This window comes from Mastigoproctus giganteus, chromosome 6 (assembly GCF_048544385.1).
Source record: "Mastigoproctus giganteus isolate SK-2022 chromosome 6, ASM4854438v1, whole genome shotgun sequence".
In the NCBI taxonomy this organism is placed as follows: domain Eukaryota; kingdom Metazoa; phylum Arthropoda; class Arachnida; order Uropygi; family Thelyphonidae; genus Mastigoproctus; species Mastigoproctus giganteus.
In genome coordinates this window covers 180244391-180260523 of record NC_143580.1, presented here as the reverse complement: position 1 = coordinate 180260523, position 16133 = coordinate 180244391, and the positions used below count along the sequence as shown (strand labels likewise).

Here is a 16133-nt window from a genome sequence, read left to right as displayed (position 1 = left end):
AGATTACAAGAAATCTTTGGCAAAGGATGCAAAGAAAAACAGCAAAGAGTTCTTTACTTATGTAAACTCTAGAAGGAAAGGGATGAATCAGATTGGACCACTTAACATAGATGGATTGACTATTGATGATCATGCTCAGGTTACTGAATGAGTATTTTGCATCTACATTCACACATGAGGAGTTATTCAATGAGAGGAGTGCCATAAGTTTATCACTTGGGGTGGACGGGATCTATCCAGTTATATTAAAGGAGGCAGCAATGGAAGTAAGCAAACCCTTAGCCATAATTATGAGAGCTTCCTTGAACTTTGGTGAGGTCCCCATTAATTGGAGGTGTGCAATTGTATCACCAATTCGCAAAGGGGATTCAAAAGGTGACACAACTAACCTGTTAGTGTAACTTGTGTTCTGGAGAAAATAATGGAATCACTGGTTAAAGAAGCATTGCAGGATCATTTAGACAAGGCTGCAGTAATAGTTAAGACACAGCATGGGTTTGTCAAAGGTAGGTCTTGTCTGACCAATTTGATTGGATACTATGATGTGGTCACAAAGGAAGTAAATGCTAAAAATTTTGATATCATATACAATCGATTCCGGTTATTTGGGACACATCGGGACTAGTACATTTTGGCCCGATTAAGCGGCTGCCCCGATTATCCAAAGTTTCACGTAAATAGTTAAAAATACAATGTATCCCCCCTTTACAATTACAGCAAACCCCCGCTATTCGCGGTATCTGTATTCGCGGTTTCGCGATCGCCGATTTAATATAAAATGAAACCTGAAAAAATGTGAATTTTAAAGCGCCGTGAATATTTTCCGCCATAAAAAACATGGGCGTGGCTAAAATTATCTTTCCTGGTCAAAACAGCGCTCAGTGGGTGGGGGGAGAGGGGTGAAAAAATCGCGAGCGTGGATGTTTCTCGGTAATCTTTGTTCAGTATGTGTTAGTCATGGAAGGTTTCGTCGTTTGCTTTTAATTTATATGCTTATAAACTGAATAAATTTATCAATTTATAAATTGATATGCTTACAAAAATGATAAATCTACCGTTTTGCAGTGTAAAACAGACTTTTTCGAGTGTGTTAACGGAAGAAAGTGACTTTATTGTGGACAAGTTCTTTCTAACCCCTACAAAAATATGGCTACGAATAAAAAGAGAAATGTGAAAATATCAAAGAAGGTGATAACATTAGCGAATAAAATTGAGTTATTAGACAAAATTTCTAATGGTGAAAGTGTCTCCTCAGTGGAAAAATATTATAAAATCAATGAGTCAACAGTACGATCAATCAAGAAATCGGAAGAAAAAATCCGCCGTAGTGTCCGTGAAAACGCGCTAATTGCTTCAAAAATTTGCTCTGTAACTCGTGATGTTAAATTAGAAAAAATGGAAAAGGCTTTAAATCTGTGGATAGAAGACCGAACTCGAAATAAAATTCCGTTAAGTTCACTCATCATTCGCGAAAAGGCAAAGCTCCTCTATCAACACTTTAGCGAAACTGGTGATAGCACTGGCGGGATGTTTTTTTTTTGCTAGCAAAGGCGCTGGTTTGAAATTTCTAATAAATATTACATTTAATATTAAATTGTTTGTTATTTTCATTTCGATGCCATATGCTTGCATTTCACTATGTACTGTCTATGTACATGTCATATTATGAAGGTACATATAATACATACATAGACAAAATTTTAGACTAGTTTTTCTTATATATTTCATACTTTGGAACGGAACCCCTTTATTACCATGGGAGCCATAACTCAGTATTCGCGTTTTCGGTATTCGCGAATTTGTCAGGAACGTAACCCCCGCGAATAGCGGGGGTTTACTGTAGTTCACTGTACAATCAAATCACGTTACGACGAACTCACCATAGCAAAGTACCGTTCACTATACGATGTGTAGTAAGCGCCGGTCATTGTGATCACGTTCATGAATTGAATTTTAATTCAATTAAACAGCGATTCTAATTAGCGAAAATAGGATATTAAGCACAAATTTACTCTTTATTACCTTAACAATTAAAAAATTAAATCATACGTGAAATTCGGAAGAATATACGCGAAAATCGGAATAATTAATATGCACTGTAATATGTACATACTAACTAAACTAGTTGACATTTCTGTTATTATGGTGAAAAGTGTAAACACATTTCACCATAATAACCCACAGAATTCCAGCTGTCGGTATTATTGCAAATTCAATAAGATCGAGTTTACTATCCGTTTATGATAGATTGCACTAATTGCCCAATAAACAGGTGACTGCTAATTGTTTTTATTGTTTTATGGTTGTCACCTCCAGAAATCCGACCGAACTATGTGGTACAGTCGGAGACAATCGCAGGGTAATCTCCAGTACTGAGGTTTCCTGCCCCGATTAAATGGCATTTTTTCTCGATTGGTTTCTGTTTTTTAAGATTTGCCCCGATTAACCGGTGGCCGAAATAACCGGAATGCACTGTAATTTGATTTCAGGAAAGCTTTTGATACTGTTGCATATGGAAGACTGCTGGAGAGGTATGGCATTAAGGGTAAGTTGCTACAATGGATAAAGGGATGGTTGAGTGGGATAGGTCAGAGAGTGGTAATCAATGGACACTACTCTTCGTGGACTAATGTTATTAGTGGAATCCCCCAGGGTTTGGTGTTGGGCCCATTGTTGCTTTCTGTATTTATGAATGATATTGATGAAGGTATATAAGTCGTAATGTCCAAGTTTGCAGACGATGCAAAGGTTGGCAGGGCTGTTGACAACAGTAAAGACAGTATGTTACTCCAACTGGATCTAGATAAGTTGGACAAATGGGCTGAGAAGTAGCAACTGAAGTTTAACATTGACAAATGCATAGTACTGCATATGAGTAGCAATAACCAAAGAGAAATGTACCAACTCTGTGGTGCTACACCTAGGGAAATTGAAAGGGAAAAAGACCTGGGGGTAATTGTGCAGTGAAATGTGAAGTTCGCTGAGCAGTGCGGACGGGCTGCCAGCAGGGTAGGTCATGGAGTCTTGTCAATGATATATAGGAATTTTGCTATCAGGAACAAGGAGGTGATTATCCCGTTATACAAGGCAATGGTCAGGCCACGCCTAAAGTACTGTGTATAGGTCTGGAGACCTCATTTTAGGAAGGACGTAGAGTTGCTAGAACGAGTACAAAGAAGGGCAACAAGATTGGTGAGGGGAACAAAGGGGTGCTGTTACCAAGAAAGGCTTAAGTTCTACAAATTGCAGTGCCTGGAGAGTAGGCACCTGCTATGTGATCTGATTGAGGTGTATGAGGCCTTGAATGCGATGAGCAAGCTGAATGCTGATGGGATTCTTTCTCTTGTTAAGATTAAGAACTTGAGGGGACATGGATTCAAATTGAGGAAAGACAGTTGTAGAATAGATGTGCGGAAATTTGCCTTTAGCCAGCGGGTAGTTGATTGGTGGGACAGACTTCCATCTTTTGTTGTGGAAGGTGATAGCCTAAATAAATTTAAGGCTGAGCTGGACAGGCATTTGGAGCGAATGGAGTAGGGACAAAATGGGAGGTGTTTTTTTTTTTTTTTTTTTTTTTTGGATGATGCTGCATATGCTTGCCTTCTAGCATTGTATGCCTCTACTATTGCTAAACAATTTTGAGACACTTATGGGTTTCAATAGGCATCACTTCCTTAAGAAATTCAATCGCCATTCTTTTCCCCACATATATCTGTAACATCCACCATTTTGAACTATCCATGTGCTGCACTCACCACTCAGTATGGTGAAACTAGTGGTCTGTAGTGACACACGAAATGATCTACGGCGGCACATTTGAAAGCAAAAAATTAGAAGGCATTACTTTTGTACCGGTACTCATACATGAACATGTTATATATTTCATTCATACTTAATTTCTTTCTTTTCTGTGGTTTAACTATATCAAAAGAGATTACTTCACAGTGATTCTTGTAATATATGAACTCCAGGCTGAAAACTAAGAAGTAAATAATTAACCATGACTTCTTATGAGATATAGTGGTCATCAAGTAGATCTGATTATTTATGTTAAATTTTTTTGTTAAAAATAAGTTCTTGTTTTTTTCAGGGAGGCCAGTAGCAGTAGTCTAAGCAGTAGTGAGAGTGACTGTGGAATTTTGACAAATGATGAGGGTAGAGAAGGTATATTTATAAATATCTTTTAAAATTTGTTCAATATTTAAACAACAAAAAATATAACAGTATACATTTCTTTCAATTCTAATGGTACTGCATAATTCTAAAATTAGATAGAAATAATATTTTAACAGTTTACTGGGCAGTGTAGTATGCAATCAACCAAAATTAACAAAAAAAAAAAAAAAATATATATATATATATATATATATATATAGTTTCACCCTTCTCCTCTTGAAATTGCGAGAAAAAAAAATATTCCTCTATTGTCACTAGTTTCAATCTGTGTTATCAATTATTTTTTAATTAAAGACAAGTCTGTGCAAATTGGGGGGGGGGGGGGGGTGCACTGGATGCGCTGCACCGGGGCCCCTGATCTAGAAAGCCCTAATCGAGGGAGCATAGAAATTGATGTTTTTTAAAAAAAAAATTTACCTACTAAATTTTTAAAAAAATTTAGTAGGTAAAATAATACAATCTTGATAAGCATTTTGGAGCCTTAAAATAATAGTCGAAATGTTTTATTTTTAATAACAATTTAATTCATTAAAACTTTTGCAGACCTTTGTCAATTAGTAAAATAATTTTAGAAATATTCCACATCTTTTTTGTTATTAATTATTTTATTAATAATCGGATGCTGGACCTGTCATTAAGAATGCGAACTCCGGACATGGATCCTTTCAAATTCAAACACTAAATGTGGAAAGGAGTGCTAATGATAGCATGGCTACATTGTGTAGTGCACCAACCTGTAGCATAACAAAGCCAATGCAACTGCATTGGGACTCCAGCCTGAAAGGGGCCCATGAAATTTGGAAGACAGATTCATTTCTCAAGATCATTAACGAATTTCATTGATAAATGAGCAATTGTTTTAAATTAAATGTAATGCATTCTATCAACCTGGCAACTGGCCACCCAAGTATTGTTTGATCTGATGCCAAGCTTATAGAAATATTAGTAAATAAAATATAGTCAAGAAATAATTAGCAAAACTAGTGTCGTATATAAATATACATCAGTCTGATTTTATTCTAGTGTGGGGGAATTTATTTTACATTTTTTGTGTGTACGCATACTTTTCGTTGGAGTGCAATATGTTTTATTTCACAATACACAAATTTGTCACATGAGTCTAGCTATGGCCAGTGTTGTCGTTTTAGTGCCTATTTTTTATTTATTATCATTTTTTTTTTTGTTTATCTGAAAAACTACAAGGACTAGGAATACTAACAAGAGACATCTGAACTGCAGATCCTTTCATCCTCTCATATGACAATCTGAAAGTGCCAGTGCATTGGGAGGGACTCTTACTGTTGTCACAGACATTCTCTCAGCTATGCCAGACAAGCTGTACATGCTACCTGGGAGTCTAAAATGCTGATGGAACTAATATTCGGGTGACACTCAAGTCAAGTGGACACAATTTTGGCAAAGTCCGGATGATCTGTGACAGCCAAATCCTCTGTCTGTACATTAACGATGGTGGGACTGTTAGTAATCCTGGGTATAACCTCCATGAACAAGCACACGGTGGGTGACCACCCAGGTGTGAACCAACGTAAGCAGGGGTTGAGGTGTGGCGCCCACACCACATGCAGGAATGCCACCTCTCTGTGTTACCAGGCAGTACTAGGTGGTGCATGACTCTCTTCAACCAATGCAATACCACCACTTTGCTTATTGGAGGCTTGAAGTGGTGGAACTCATGTTTAGTCTCCAGAGCTAAGTTTCGGTCAACCCTTCCCTATCTCTTCCATCATCTTGGTCCTTGAGGTTGTCACAGACATTCTCTCAGATATGCCAGAGAAGCTGTACTTGCTATCTCGGAGTCTAAAACGCTGATGGAACTGATATTCGGGTGACACTCAAGTCAAGTGGACCCAATTTCGGCGAAGTTCGGACGGTCTGTGACAGCCAAATTCTCTGCTTGCACCTTCATGATGGTGGGACTGTTAGTAATCCTGGGTATAACCTCCATGCACAAGTACATGGTGGGTGACCACCCAGGTGTGAACCAACGTAAGCAGAGGTCGAGGTGTGGCACCCACACCACATGGAGGAATGCCACCCCTCTCTGTTACCAGACAGTACTAGGTGGTAGATGACTCTCATCAACAGGTGCAATACCACCACTTTGCTTATTGGAGGCTTGAAGTGGTGGAACCCCTGTTTAGTCTCTAGAGCTAAGTTCCAGTCAACCCTTCCTTATCTCTTCCATCATGCAGTATGATTGATGACTTTTGAGGTTATGATGAACATCGTGGCGAGATCCAATATTCCTTACATTTCGAGGGTACAGCTCTAAAACGGTGTTCGCAGGCCAGCCACTAGTTAGTACACCGTACCAAACCTATTGGTAACTGTCTAGGAGACTTCCGGATCGGCTAGTGTATAATCTTGCTACCTCTACCCTACCAGATAGTGACTGGAGGGAGTCCGAGTAGTGTGTATGCCGAGAGCATTGTCGAGACCACGTTATGTCAAGGATCTGGGTATATTCTTACCATGTGTACGCCATATGCAAAAATTTCATTACTTCATCCACTTTTTCTTACTATTGAATACACCATGAATTATCAAACTAATAAAGCAAGCTAATCTGCGTAAAGATCTAAACCTCCCAAGCACTTCCTAATTCATTTCACAAATATACGTGGTCTCAGTTCTAATCTCAACGATGTCCATTTCCACTGCAGTCTGCAAAACCCCATGTACTTTTTCTGACAGAATCTCAGATGCCCAAATTATTCGCTGATTGATTCCTTTCGCCTCAAAAGTGGTACTTGTGCATATGTCCATTCTGATATTCCCTGTCAGAGACTTGGCAATTTGGAATCTCCTCTCTTTGATCTTCTCTGGCTTAAAATTTCTCTTCCTCATTGCGTCAAATTCATCTGTTGTCTCTACCGTTCTCCCAACTCCACTAATCACTTGGAGCTCTTTGACTTTCTCCAGTCCAACTTTCCTAACAGTGAGGTAATTTTCCTTGGTGATTTTAATGTTCACAACTCCAGCTGGCTTCTGTTTTCTAGTCACACCGACCCAGCTGGTCGAGATGCTGAGGCTTTTGCAATTACTAATGACCTGGCGGCACAGATTGTTTATTTACCTACATGAATACCGGACAATCCTAATCATACAGCCAATACGCTTGATCTTTTTCTCACAAACAACCCTTCTAAGTACACGGTCGAAGTGAGAGGTCCTTTAGGCACTTCAGATCACAACTTGGTGATTCTCTTCTGCAATGGAACCTTTATCTCATGGCTATTCCCAACCTCGTGTTGTTTGGCATTACAAGAATGCCAAATGGGATGACCTGCGAGACTTCTTTTCTTCTTTTCCCTGGTCGGATTACTGTTTTAAAACTTCTGATGGCAATGTTTGCTCAGATCGTGTCAGTGAAATTATTCTTGCAGGAATGGAATCCTTTATCCCACACTCCACTTTAAAATCTTGTCCTCTATCTAAACCTTGGTTTTCCAATAAATGTGCTAAGGCTGTTCAAGAGAAGAATGTTGCATATTGTAATTGGCTCATTTCTAATTCTTCAGTTTCATTTTCTGCATACACCAAAGCTCGCAACAATTGTAAAGCAGTTATTAATCAGTCCAAACTAGAGTTTGAAGAGACTAAGAGTAGAAAACTTGCTTCTTGCCCTAATGGTAGCCGAGCATTCTGGTCTCTTGCCAAAGCTATTGGCCGCAACTTTTGCCCATCTCTGCTCCCAACTCTGTACAAACCAGATGGTTCTGTTGTCACTTCAGCCAAGGATAAAGCTGACCTGCTAGCATCCCATTTTTCTTCCAACTCATATATTAATGATCTTGGTAAAACACGTCCCACCATTCCCAACATGCTCCATTCAATGCCCTCTGTGGACTTCTGTCAAAAGGATGTCAGAAGGATTTTGAAGAATCTTGATGCTAAGAAAGCTTCTGGTCCCGATGGTATTTCTCCACTTATTCTCAAAACCTGTGCTCCTGAACTTACTCGTATTGCCGCCTTTTTTCACTTTCTTATTCCAAAGCTGTTTTTCCTTCTGCTTGGAAATTTGCTCATATCCAGCCAGTTCCTAAAAAGGGTTGACAAATCCCTCCCATCCAATTATCGTCCCATTGCAATTACTTCTACTCTTTCTAAAGTAATGGAGAAATCAATTAACCACCAACTCTTAAACTACCTAGAAACCTTCCGTATGATCAACGATCGCCAGTATGGATTCCGTCAGTGTCGATCCACTGGTGATATTCTGGCTTATGTTACCCATTTATGGACTAACTCAATGGAAAGATTCGGTGAAAGACCACTAGTTGCTCTTGACATCTCAAAGGCTTTCGATCGTGTTTGGCATAAAGGTCTTCTAAACAAGCTTCCATCTTATGGTTTGCTAACTGTTTTTAGTAATTGGTTATCCAGTTTTCTCTCTGATCGTTCACTGAGGGTGATGGTAGGTGGCTCTCTGTTTTCTAACTTCTCCACTAATGCCGGTGTCCCCCAAGGTGCAGTTCTTTCCCCCACTCATTTCCTCTTGTATATTAATGACCTTCTTCCATTGACTGGAAATCCTATCCATAGTTTTGCCGATGATAGCACATTGCATTCCACTTTCCATTTTGAGAAACCTTGTCCTACTCAATCAGCTTCAACTTCTCAAAAATCTTCTACCAATTCCTTAAATGCCGGTCTTCAGGTAATTCTCCAGTGGAGTAAAGACAACTTAGTTGATTTCAACCCTTCTAAAACTCATTCTTGTCTTATATCTCGCAAAAAGGATTCTTCTGCTCCTATGCTTATCTTTAGTGACATTCCGATTTCTAGGCAAAACGATATATCTCTTTTGGGGATTACCCTGACTTCTAATCTCTCTTGGCACAAGCACATTACAAATATTGCTTTCTCTGCATCTAAAAAACTTGGTTTTCTCTTTCGCTCTCGGCGTTACTTTTCTTCCAAACAGCTGCTCACTCTGTATAAATCGCAAATCCACCCTGCCATGGAATATTGTTCGCACATCTGGGGGCGTGTGCCCCCAAATCCTCTCTCAGGCTTCTTGATTCCATTCAGAAGAGGGCAGTTAGGTTAATTAATGATTCATCTCTAACAGAGTCTCTCCACTCGCTGTCTCATAGACGTCCTGTTTCTGCTGCATGCCTCTTCTACAGATACTTCCGTGGGTACTGTTCTTCTGAATTGGCTTCTATAATTTCCACTCTCTCTTTCAAAACAGTCCAAACACGTGCCACCACCAGCCAACATCCATTTACTGTCCAACTCCAAACTCACAGAACCAACTTCTCATCTTCCTCGTTTATTCATTCAACTGCCGTTTTCTGGAACAACCTTCCTTCATACGTATTTCTGAAAATTACAGTCTACAGAAATTCAAGTCCAGTGTCAACACATATCTTCTTTCGTCTTCTCAACCTCCAACCCAAGCACGGTACTAAGTGCTATAGGTTCTAATACCTCTCGTGTTTGTGGTTTACATATAAAAAAAAAAAAAAAAAAAATGCAGTATGATTGATGTCTTTTGAGGTTATGTTGAACATCGTGGTGAGATCCAATCTTCCTTTCATTTAGAGGGTACAGCTCTAAAATGGTGTTTGCCGGCCAGCTGCTAGTTAGTACACTGGACCGCACCTGTTGGTAACTCTCTAGGAGGCTTCCGGATCAGCTAGTCTATACTTTGCTACTTCTACTCTATCAGATAGTGACTGGAAGGAGTCTGAGTAGTGTGTATGTGGGGAGGGGGACATTGTCGAGGCCACGTTATGTCAAGGATCTGGGTATATTCTTACCATGTGTACGCCATATCCAAAAATTTCATTACTTCATACAACATGTCCCCCACTTTTTCTTACTATTGAATACACTATGAATTGTCAAACTAATAGATAATAATAGATGCCTCCTGTACTCTTCCGTCAAAAGGATATCAGAAGGATTTTGACGAATCTTGATTCCAAGAAAGCTCCAGGTCCCGATGGTATTTCTTCACATGTTCTCAAAACCTGTGCTCCTGAACTTACTCCTGTTCTTTGCCACCTTATTTCACTTTCTTATTCGAAAGGTATTTTTCCTTCTGCTTGGAAATTTGCTCATATCCAGCCAGTTCCTAAAAAGGGTGACAAATCCTACCCATCCAGTTATCGTCCCATTGCAGTTACTTCTACTCTTTCTAAAGTAATGGAGAAATCAATTAACTGTCAACTCTCAGACTACCTAGAAACCTTCCGTCTGAACAGCGATTGCCAGTATGGATTCCGTCAGTGTTGATCCACTGGTGATATTCTGGCTTATGTTACCCATCTACGAACTAATTCAATGGAAAAGTTCGGTGAAACACAAGCAGTTGCTCTACACATCTCAAAGGCTTTCGATCGCGTTTGGCATAAAGATCTTCTAAACAAGCTTCCATCTTATGGTTTGCGAGATGGTTTTTTGTAATTGGTTATCCAGTTTTCTCTCTGATTCCTTACTGAGGGTGATGGTAGATGGCTCTCTGTCTTCTAACTTTTCTACTAATGCCGGTGTTTCCCAAGGTTCAGTTCTTTCCCCCACTCTTTTCCTCTTGTATATTAATGACCTTCTTTCATTGACCAGAAATCCTATCCATAGTTTTACTAATGATAACACATTGCATTCCACTTTCCAGTTTGAGAAACCCTGCCTTGCTCAATGTTTCAACTTCTCGAATATCCGCTACCAATTCTTTAAATGCCGATCTCCAGGTAATTCTGCAGTGGGGAAAAGAGAGCTCCAATGCTTATCTTTGGTGACACTCCGATTTCTAGGCAAGAAGATATATCTCTTTTGGGGGATTACCCTGACTTCTAATCTCTCTTGGCACAAGCACATTATAAATATTTCTTCTTCTGCATCTGAAAAACTTGTTTTTCTCTTTCGCTCTGAGTGTTACTTTTCTTCCAAACAGCTGTTCATTCTGTACAAATCCGACTTCCCATGGAATATTGTTCCAACATCTGGGGCAGTTAGGTTAATTAATGATTTATCTCTAATAGACTCTTTCCACTCTCTGTCTCATTGACGTGCTGTTTCTGCTGCATACCTTTTCTACAGATACTTCCACGGGCACTGTACTTCTAAATTCTATAATTCCTGCTCTGTCTTTCAAAGCGGTCCAAACATGTTCCGCCAACATCCATTTACTGTCCAACTTCAAAAACTCACAGAACCAACTTTTCATCTTCCTTGTTTATTCATTCAACTGCCATTTTTCTGGAACAACCTTCCTTCATACATATTTCCTGAAAATTAGTCTTTAGAAGTTCAAGTCTAATGTCAACAAATATCTTCTTTCGTCTTCTCAACCGCCAACCCAATCACGGTGCTAAGTACTATAGGTTCCAATACCTCTCGTGTTTGGGGGTTTACATAAAAAAAAAAAAAAAAAAAATTTGTATTTATCCCGTGATGTTCAGAGAGTGGAATAAGAAATGACCAGGCAGAGTAAAGCATCTTCTTCATCACTCCCAAAGCATGAAGTTTCATTAAATTTATGGTTTTGGGTTTCATTTGCAATTTCCAGAACATTCTATCCTTGTCTGTTGCTTTGTTTCTATAAAATGAACCGGATCCGGATTTTGTTGCTGGCCACGAATAATACATTTTATAACCCTTATATATATATATATATATATATGCATCTGTTCTGTTCTGTTTTTGTTTGTGGTGGGAAAATTTGTTGCAGAGTTACTTGAAGGAGAAACAAAACAAAAAAATTCAGCCAATCACAGAGATTTTCATTTGCTTAATCAGCAGGGAAAGAAAAGTTCTGCAGCTGTTATCAAGCATTGAGTACTGTTCTCTGATTTTACATTTTTAAGTTTCAAAGAGCATGAAAAAAATTTAATCATTACCACCATTTTCTTCTGACATGTGATAGAAAGGCTGAAGATGTAAGTAAATTTATTATTCCAGTTTTCATTAGTTTAAATGATGGTCCATTCACGAATTATGAATGATCCATGATCGTCAAACGTTGTCCAGTTTTGATACTAATATATGTTACTCATTCCTGTATATTTATTTTTTTAACTATTCTTTGCGTTTTGTTATAATTTGACAGAACAATTCATATTTTTATTACTCTGGTGTCATTAGTATCATTATCTCTCTATACATTAAAAACGTTTTCCTCCTAGTGAAATTTATTTGAGCCAATGGGAGAAGAGGGTGGGGCAATTATATCACTTATTCGAGCTAATGGGAGAAGAGGGCAGTGCGATTAAGTCTGCATATGGCCAGATAAATAATTACATAGGTCATTTCCTAATTAGATTTCGATCAGTGCATTATAATATTAGTATATAGTATATAATATTATTACACAAATAATAACATTATACAATACAGAACTATACAAATATTTACAAAAAAAACTAAAATTTTTTTTGTAAATTTAGACTAATCGAAATTTACACTAAAAATTAGACTAAAACAGACTAATCTGTTTCCCCCAACAGCTTAGTCTGATGATGGGTATTGGTAAGATACTCGAAACATTACTTTAATGTATGTAGGTGAACAGCCTAATAAACTATATTATTAATTTTTACATGGTATAAGAGTGGTTTTAATATAATAATAACCTTAAATCACCCAGTACCTAGCTGTACTCAAGAAATACTGCAACGGAGTTGAAGACTCATTTGAGGCGACAACAACTTATCATGTGATGCAGAGCGAGGTGAGAATTGCCGATCATGTGATAAGAGCATGGTGGTACTGAAACTGCAGCATTGCCATGCGTTTTGCCAAGATTTGTAGTTGATAATGTAGAGTAACTTGCTAATATGAGACCCCAACTGTAATTCGAAAACAATAGCCAAGCAATAAATTTTATTGTGATTTTTGTGTTCGGCAGCATAAAATTAGTCAAGATTCGGTATTTTCGTTTTCATAAAATTTTGCATGTTGACCAGATCAAGAGTACTGCTTTCTCTCATTGTATCTCTAATCTGCTGCTGTAGAAAACAGTCATCTATAAATATACAAAGGTCTTGCTAGTTTGTGAGTGACCAATTTTCAAGTTCCAGTCAATATCTGGAAAGTTAAAATTGCCCATTATAAGTCATTTTTGATTTTTTTTTTTTTTTTTGTATTCATCAGAGTTTTTATTCCTATAACACGACTACTCTGATTTTTGCTTGTGCCATACCAAACTGACTCAACATTGCACTGGCCAACCACGTTGACTGGATACACTGGATGTCTTTGATTTAATTGCATCTTAACTAAGAGTGCATAACCCCATACACTTTCCTGTACTTTCTGTACACATTCTGCCTCCCTTATATCTGATTGATGACTTGACCAGAACTTCAACTTCATCAAATTTATTTACTGTGCTCCTAGAACTGTTGTACATGCACCTGTACAACAGTTTAGGATGATGACCTAGAACTGTTGTACAGGTGATGCACCATGATGACTCACACAGTTCTTGAAACCCCCAGAAACTTTCTTTCCAGGCTGCTGCTGCTCATTCAGTTGAAGCAGTGCAAGAATCACTTTCACCTCTGCCTGTGGCTACTGTTAATCTATTAGTCTGTGAATCCCCCCTCTAAGCTAGCAGTTTTCTGGTCCACCAAACACCGCCTCGATAGCATCACCAAATACTCTTGTATCCTTTCTATTTAAGTGCATCCCATCCCTGTAGAAGCAGTCTCTCCTGTTAACAAGCACAGATCTGTTGCACGATCTCTCCAGGCTGAATTGATAGACAAGGCTCTCACCATATACTCCCTCCTATTGTGTCTGGGCAGAATTGCAGACACTTTCAAATTTACCCTTACTTGCAACTTTTTTCAACATTGTCTTATATTTGTTAAGGAATTCTGCAGATCTACTCTTAATTCACTAGTGCCAACACAGCCGTATCACCTTTTGTGCCTTTAAAAGATGATATCTGCTGCAAAATGTCATCAGCTTTTGCTCATGGCAGACGTACCCATATCCTATTCTTCCTATCCTTCTTACACAATATATTTCCTGGTTCCCTGACATAGAGTCACCAACAGTAACTGACTCCTGTGGGAACAGTGGATTCTGCCTTGGGGGTTGCTGCTGTTTTGCCTGATGCTCGTGTGTGAACTCGTTGGACAGCCGAGAGTTTGATGGGCCCCATTTTAATTTCTTTGAGGGTACTGCCCTACTCTTCAAACTCTCATAAATGTCCATTAGAAAGTTGAGTTGGCATCTGATTTATTCGCAGTCCACACACACACACACAAAGACATTCCCCCCCCCCTTGGCTTTATTATGTCCCGTTCCAGAAAGGTCAACAAACGTTCTGCATACAACACATTTTGTCAGGCCATGATTCATAGGAGATTCTCGTTGGGCCACAGCAGGCCTGCTACTTTGAGTCTTACTTTGCTGTTCTAGTCCCTGGAACATGATTTCTGTTTAAATTAAATGTAATTGAGAATACTACATTAAACTAATATACTTAAATGAAATAATAATGCTAATGTAATTCACCAGTTATGCAGCAATAATATGTACTACGTTATATCAAGTTTAAGTTATATTTATTATGCTATCAAGTTAACATTGTGTGTTATGCTGTACCATGCAAAGTTATAAGTTAATTATAATAGATAAAAAATTATCTAACTAAAGTCAATCTATGTGATTCGAATTTTAAAGTACTTATTTATCACTATTAAAACACTAGAATTTCCCTACCACACTGCAGTATAAGTTACGAGATATAATATTCATGCCAGATCTTCAATACAAAGGGTCTACATATAGTAAGTCAGATTTTAGGAAATCTGTAGCTAAATTTAAAAATAAAGTAACAAATGTGACTAGGACTATAAAGCCATGTATCGAATGCAATTTAATATGTTGATTACATCAATAAAATGGCAAAATTTTTCAAAAAAATTATCCATTCCCAGAGAGCACAGAATTCTTCTCCACAGTGCTCTTTCCACAAATTCCAGTCAATGTCTGGGAAGTTAAAATCCCCCATTTAAGACAATCCGATTTACTGGCCCATTCTATTTCTCTGTACAGTTGTTCATTGTGCTGATCAGAGTCATTAGGCTTACAACACACTCCTACTCTCAGTTTTGCTTTCCCAGTGCTTATGTCACACCAAACTGACTCAACACTGCACTGTCCACTCATTTCAACTGGATGCACTTCCTTAGATTTTGTGTTTCTTAACTAACAGCATAACCCCTCCTCCCTTTCTGTACAAATTGTACTCCCAAAATATCAATTCTGTTTTCCTTTTATCTGTGTGACACCACATCTCTGATAACCCAACAATATCTGCCTTTGATGTCTTGGCCAGCACCTGAAATTCATCAAAAAAATTTATTTACTAAACTCCTAGCTTTGGTGTACATGCAAGTATACCTGCACCTGTTCTCATTCTTTGAATAATAATACAAATTATTTACTTGTTCCACAATGACTCCCAGCAGTTCTTGAAATCCCCAGCACCTTGTTTTCCAGGCTGCTGCTGATTCCAATAGAAGCAGTGCAAGAATCATTTTCACCTCTGCCTTCAGCTATTGTTAATCTATTAGTCTATGAATTCCCCCCTCCCCAAACTAGCAGTTTTTCAACCCTCCTAACACTTGCTTGATAGTATCAGCAAATATTCTTGCACTTTTTTCTATTTAAGTGTATCCCATCCCTGTAGAAACAGTCTCTCCTGTTAACAAGCATATACCATGCCGAGAAAAATTCAACCCCATGAGCCTTGCACACTCTCTCCAGGGCTGAATTGATTGACAAGGTTCTCATCATATACTCCCTCCTATTGAGTCTGGGCAGAATTGCAGACACTTCCAAATTTACCTCTAACTCGCAGCCTTTTTTTTTTTTCTCAACATTTACCTGTACTTGTTAAATAAATCCGCTGATCTCCTACTCTTAATATCATTAGTGCCATTAAGCGCCAAGTAACATTGTGCCATTTA

The 16133-nt window shown here is 38.4% G+C and overlaps 1 protein-coding gene across 2 annotated transcripts in view; it reads left to right on the top strand.

Moving 5' to 3' along the window:
• Window positions 1–16133, top strand: part of LOC150084783 (G patch domain-containing protein 2) — a 166104-nt gene that overhangs the window by 59337 nt on the left and 90634 nt on the right. For both annotated transcript variants that reach the window (XM_090375541.1, XM_090375542.1), the window contains exon 3: window positions 4091–4164. In XM_090375541.1, coding sequence (XP_090231667.1) covers window positions 4091–4164 — 74 coding nt within the window. The remainder of the gene's footprint in view (window positions 1–4090; window positions 4165–16133) is intronic.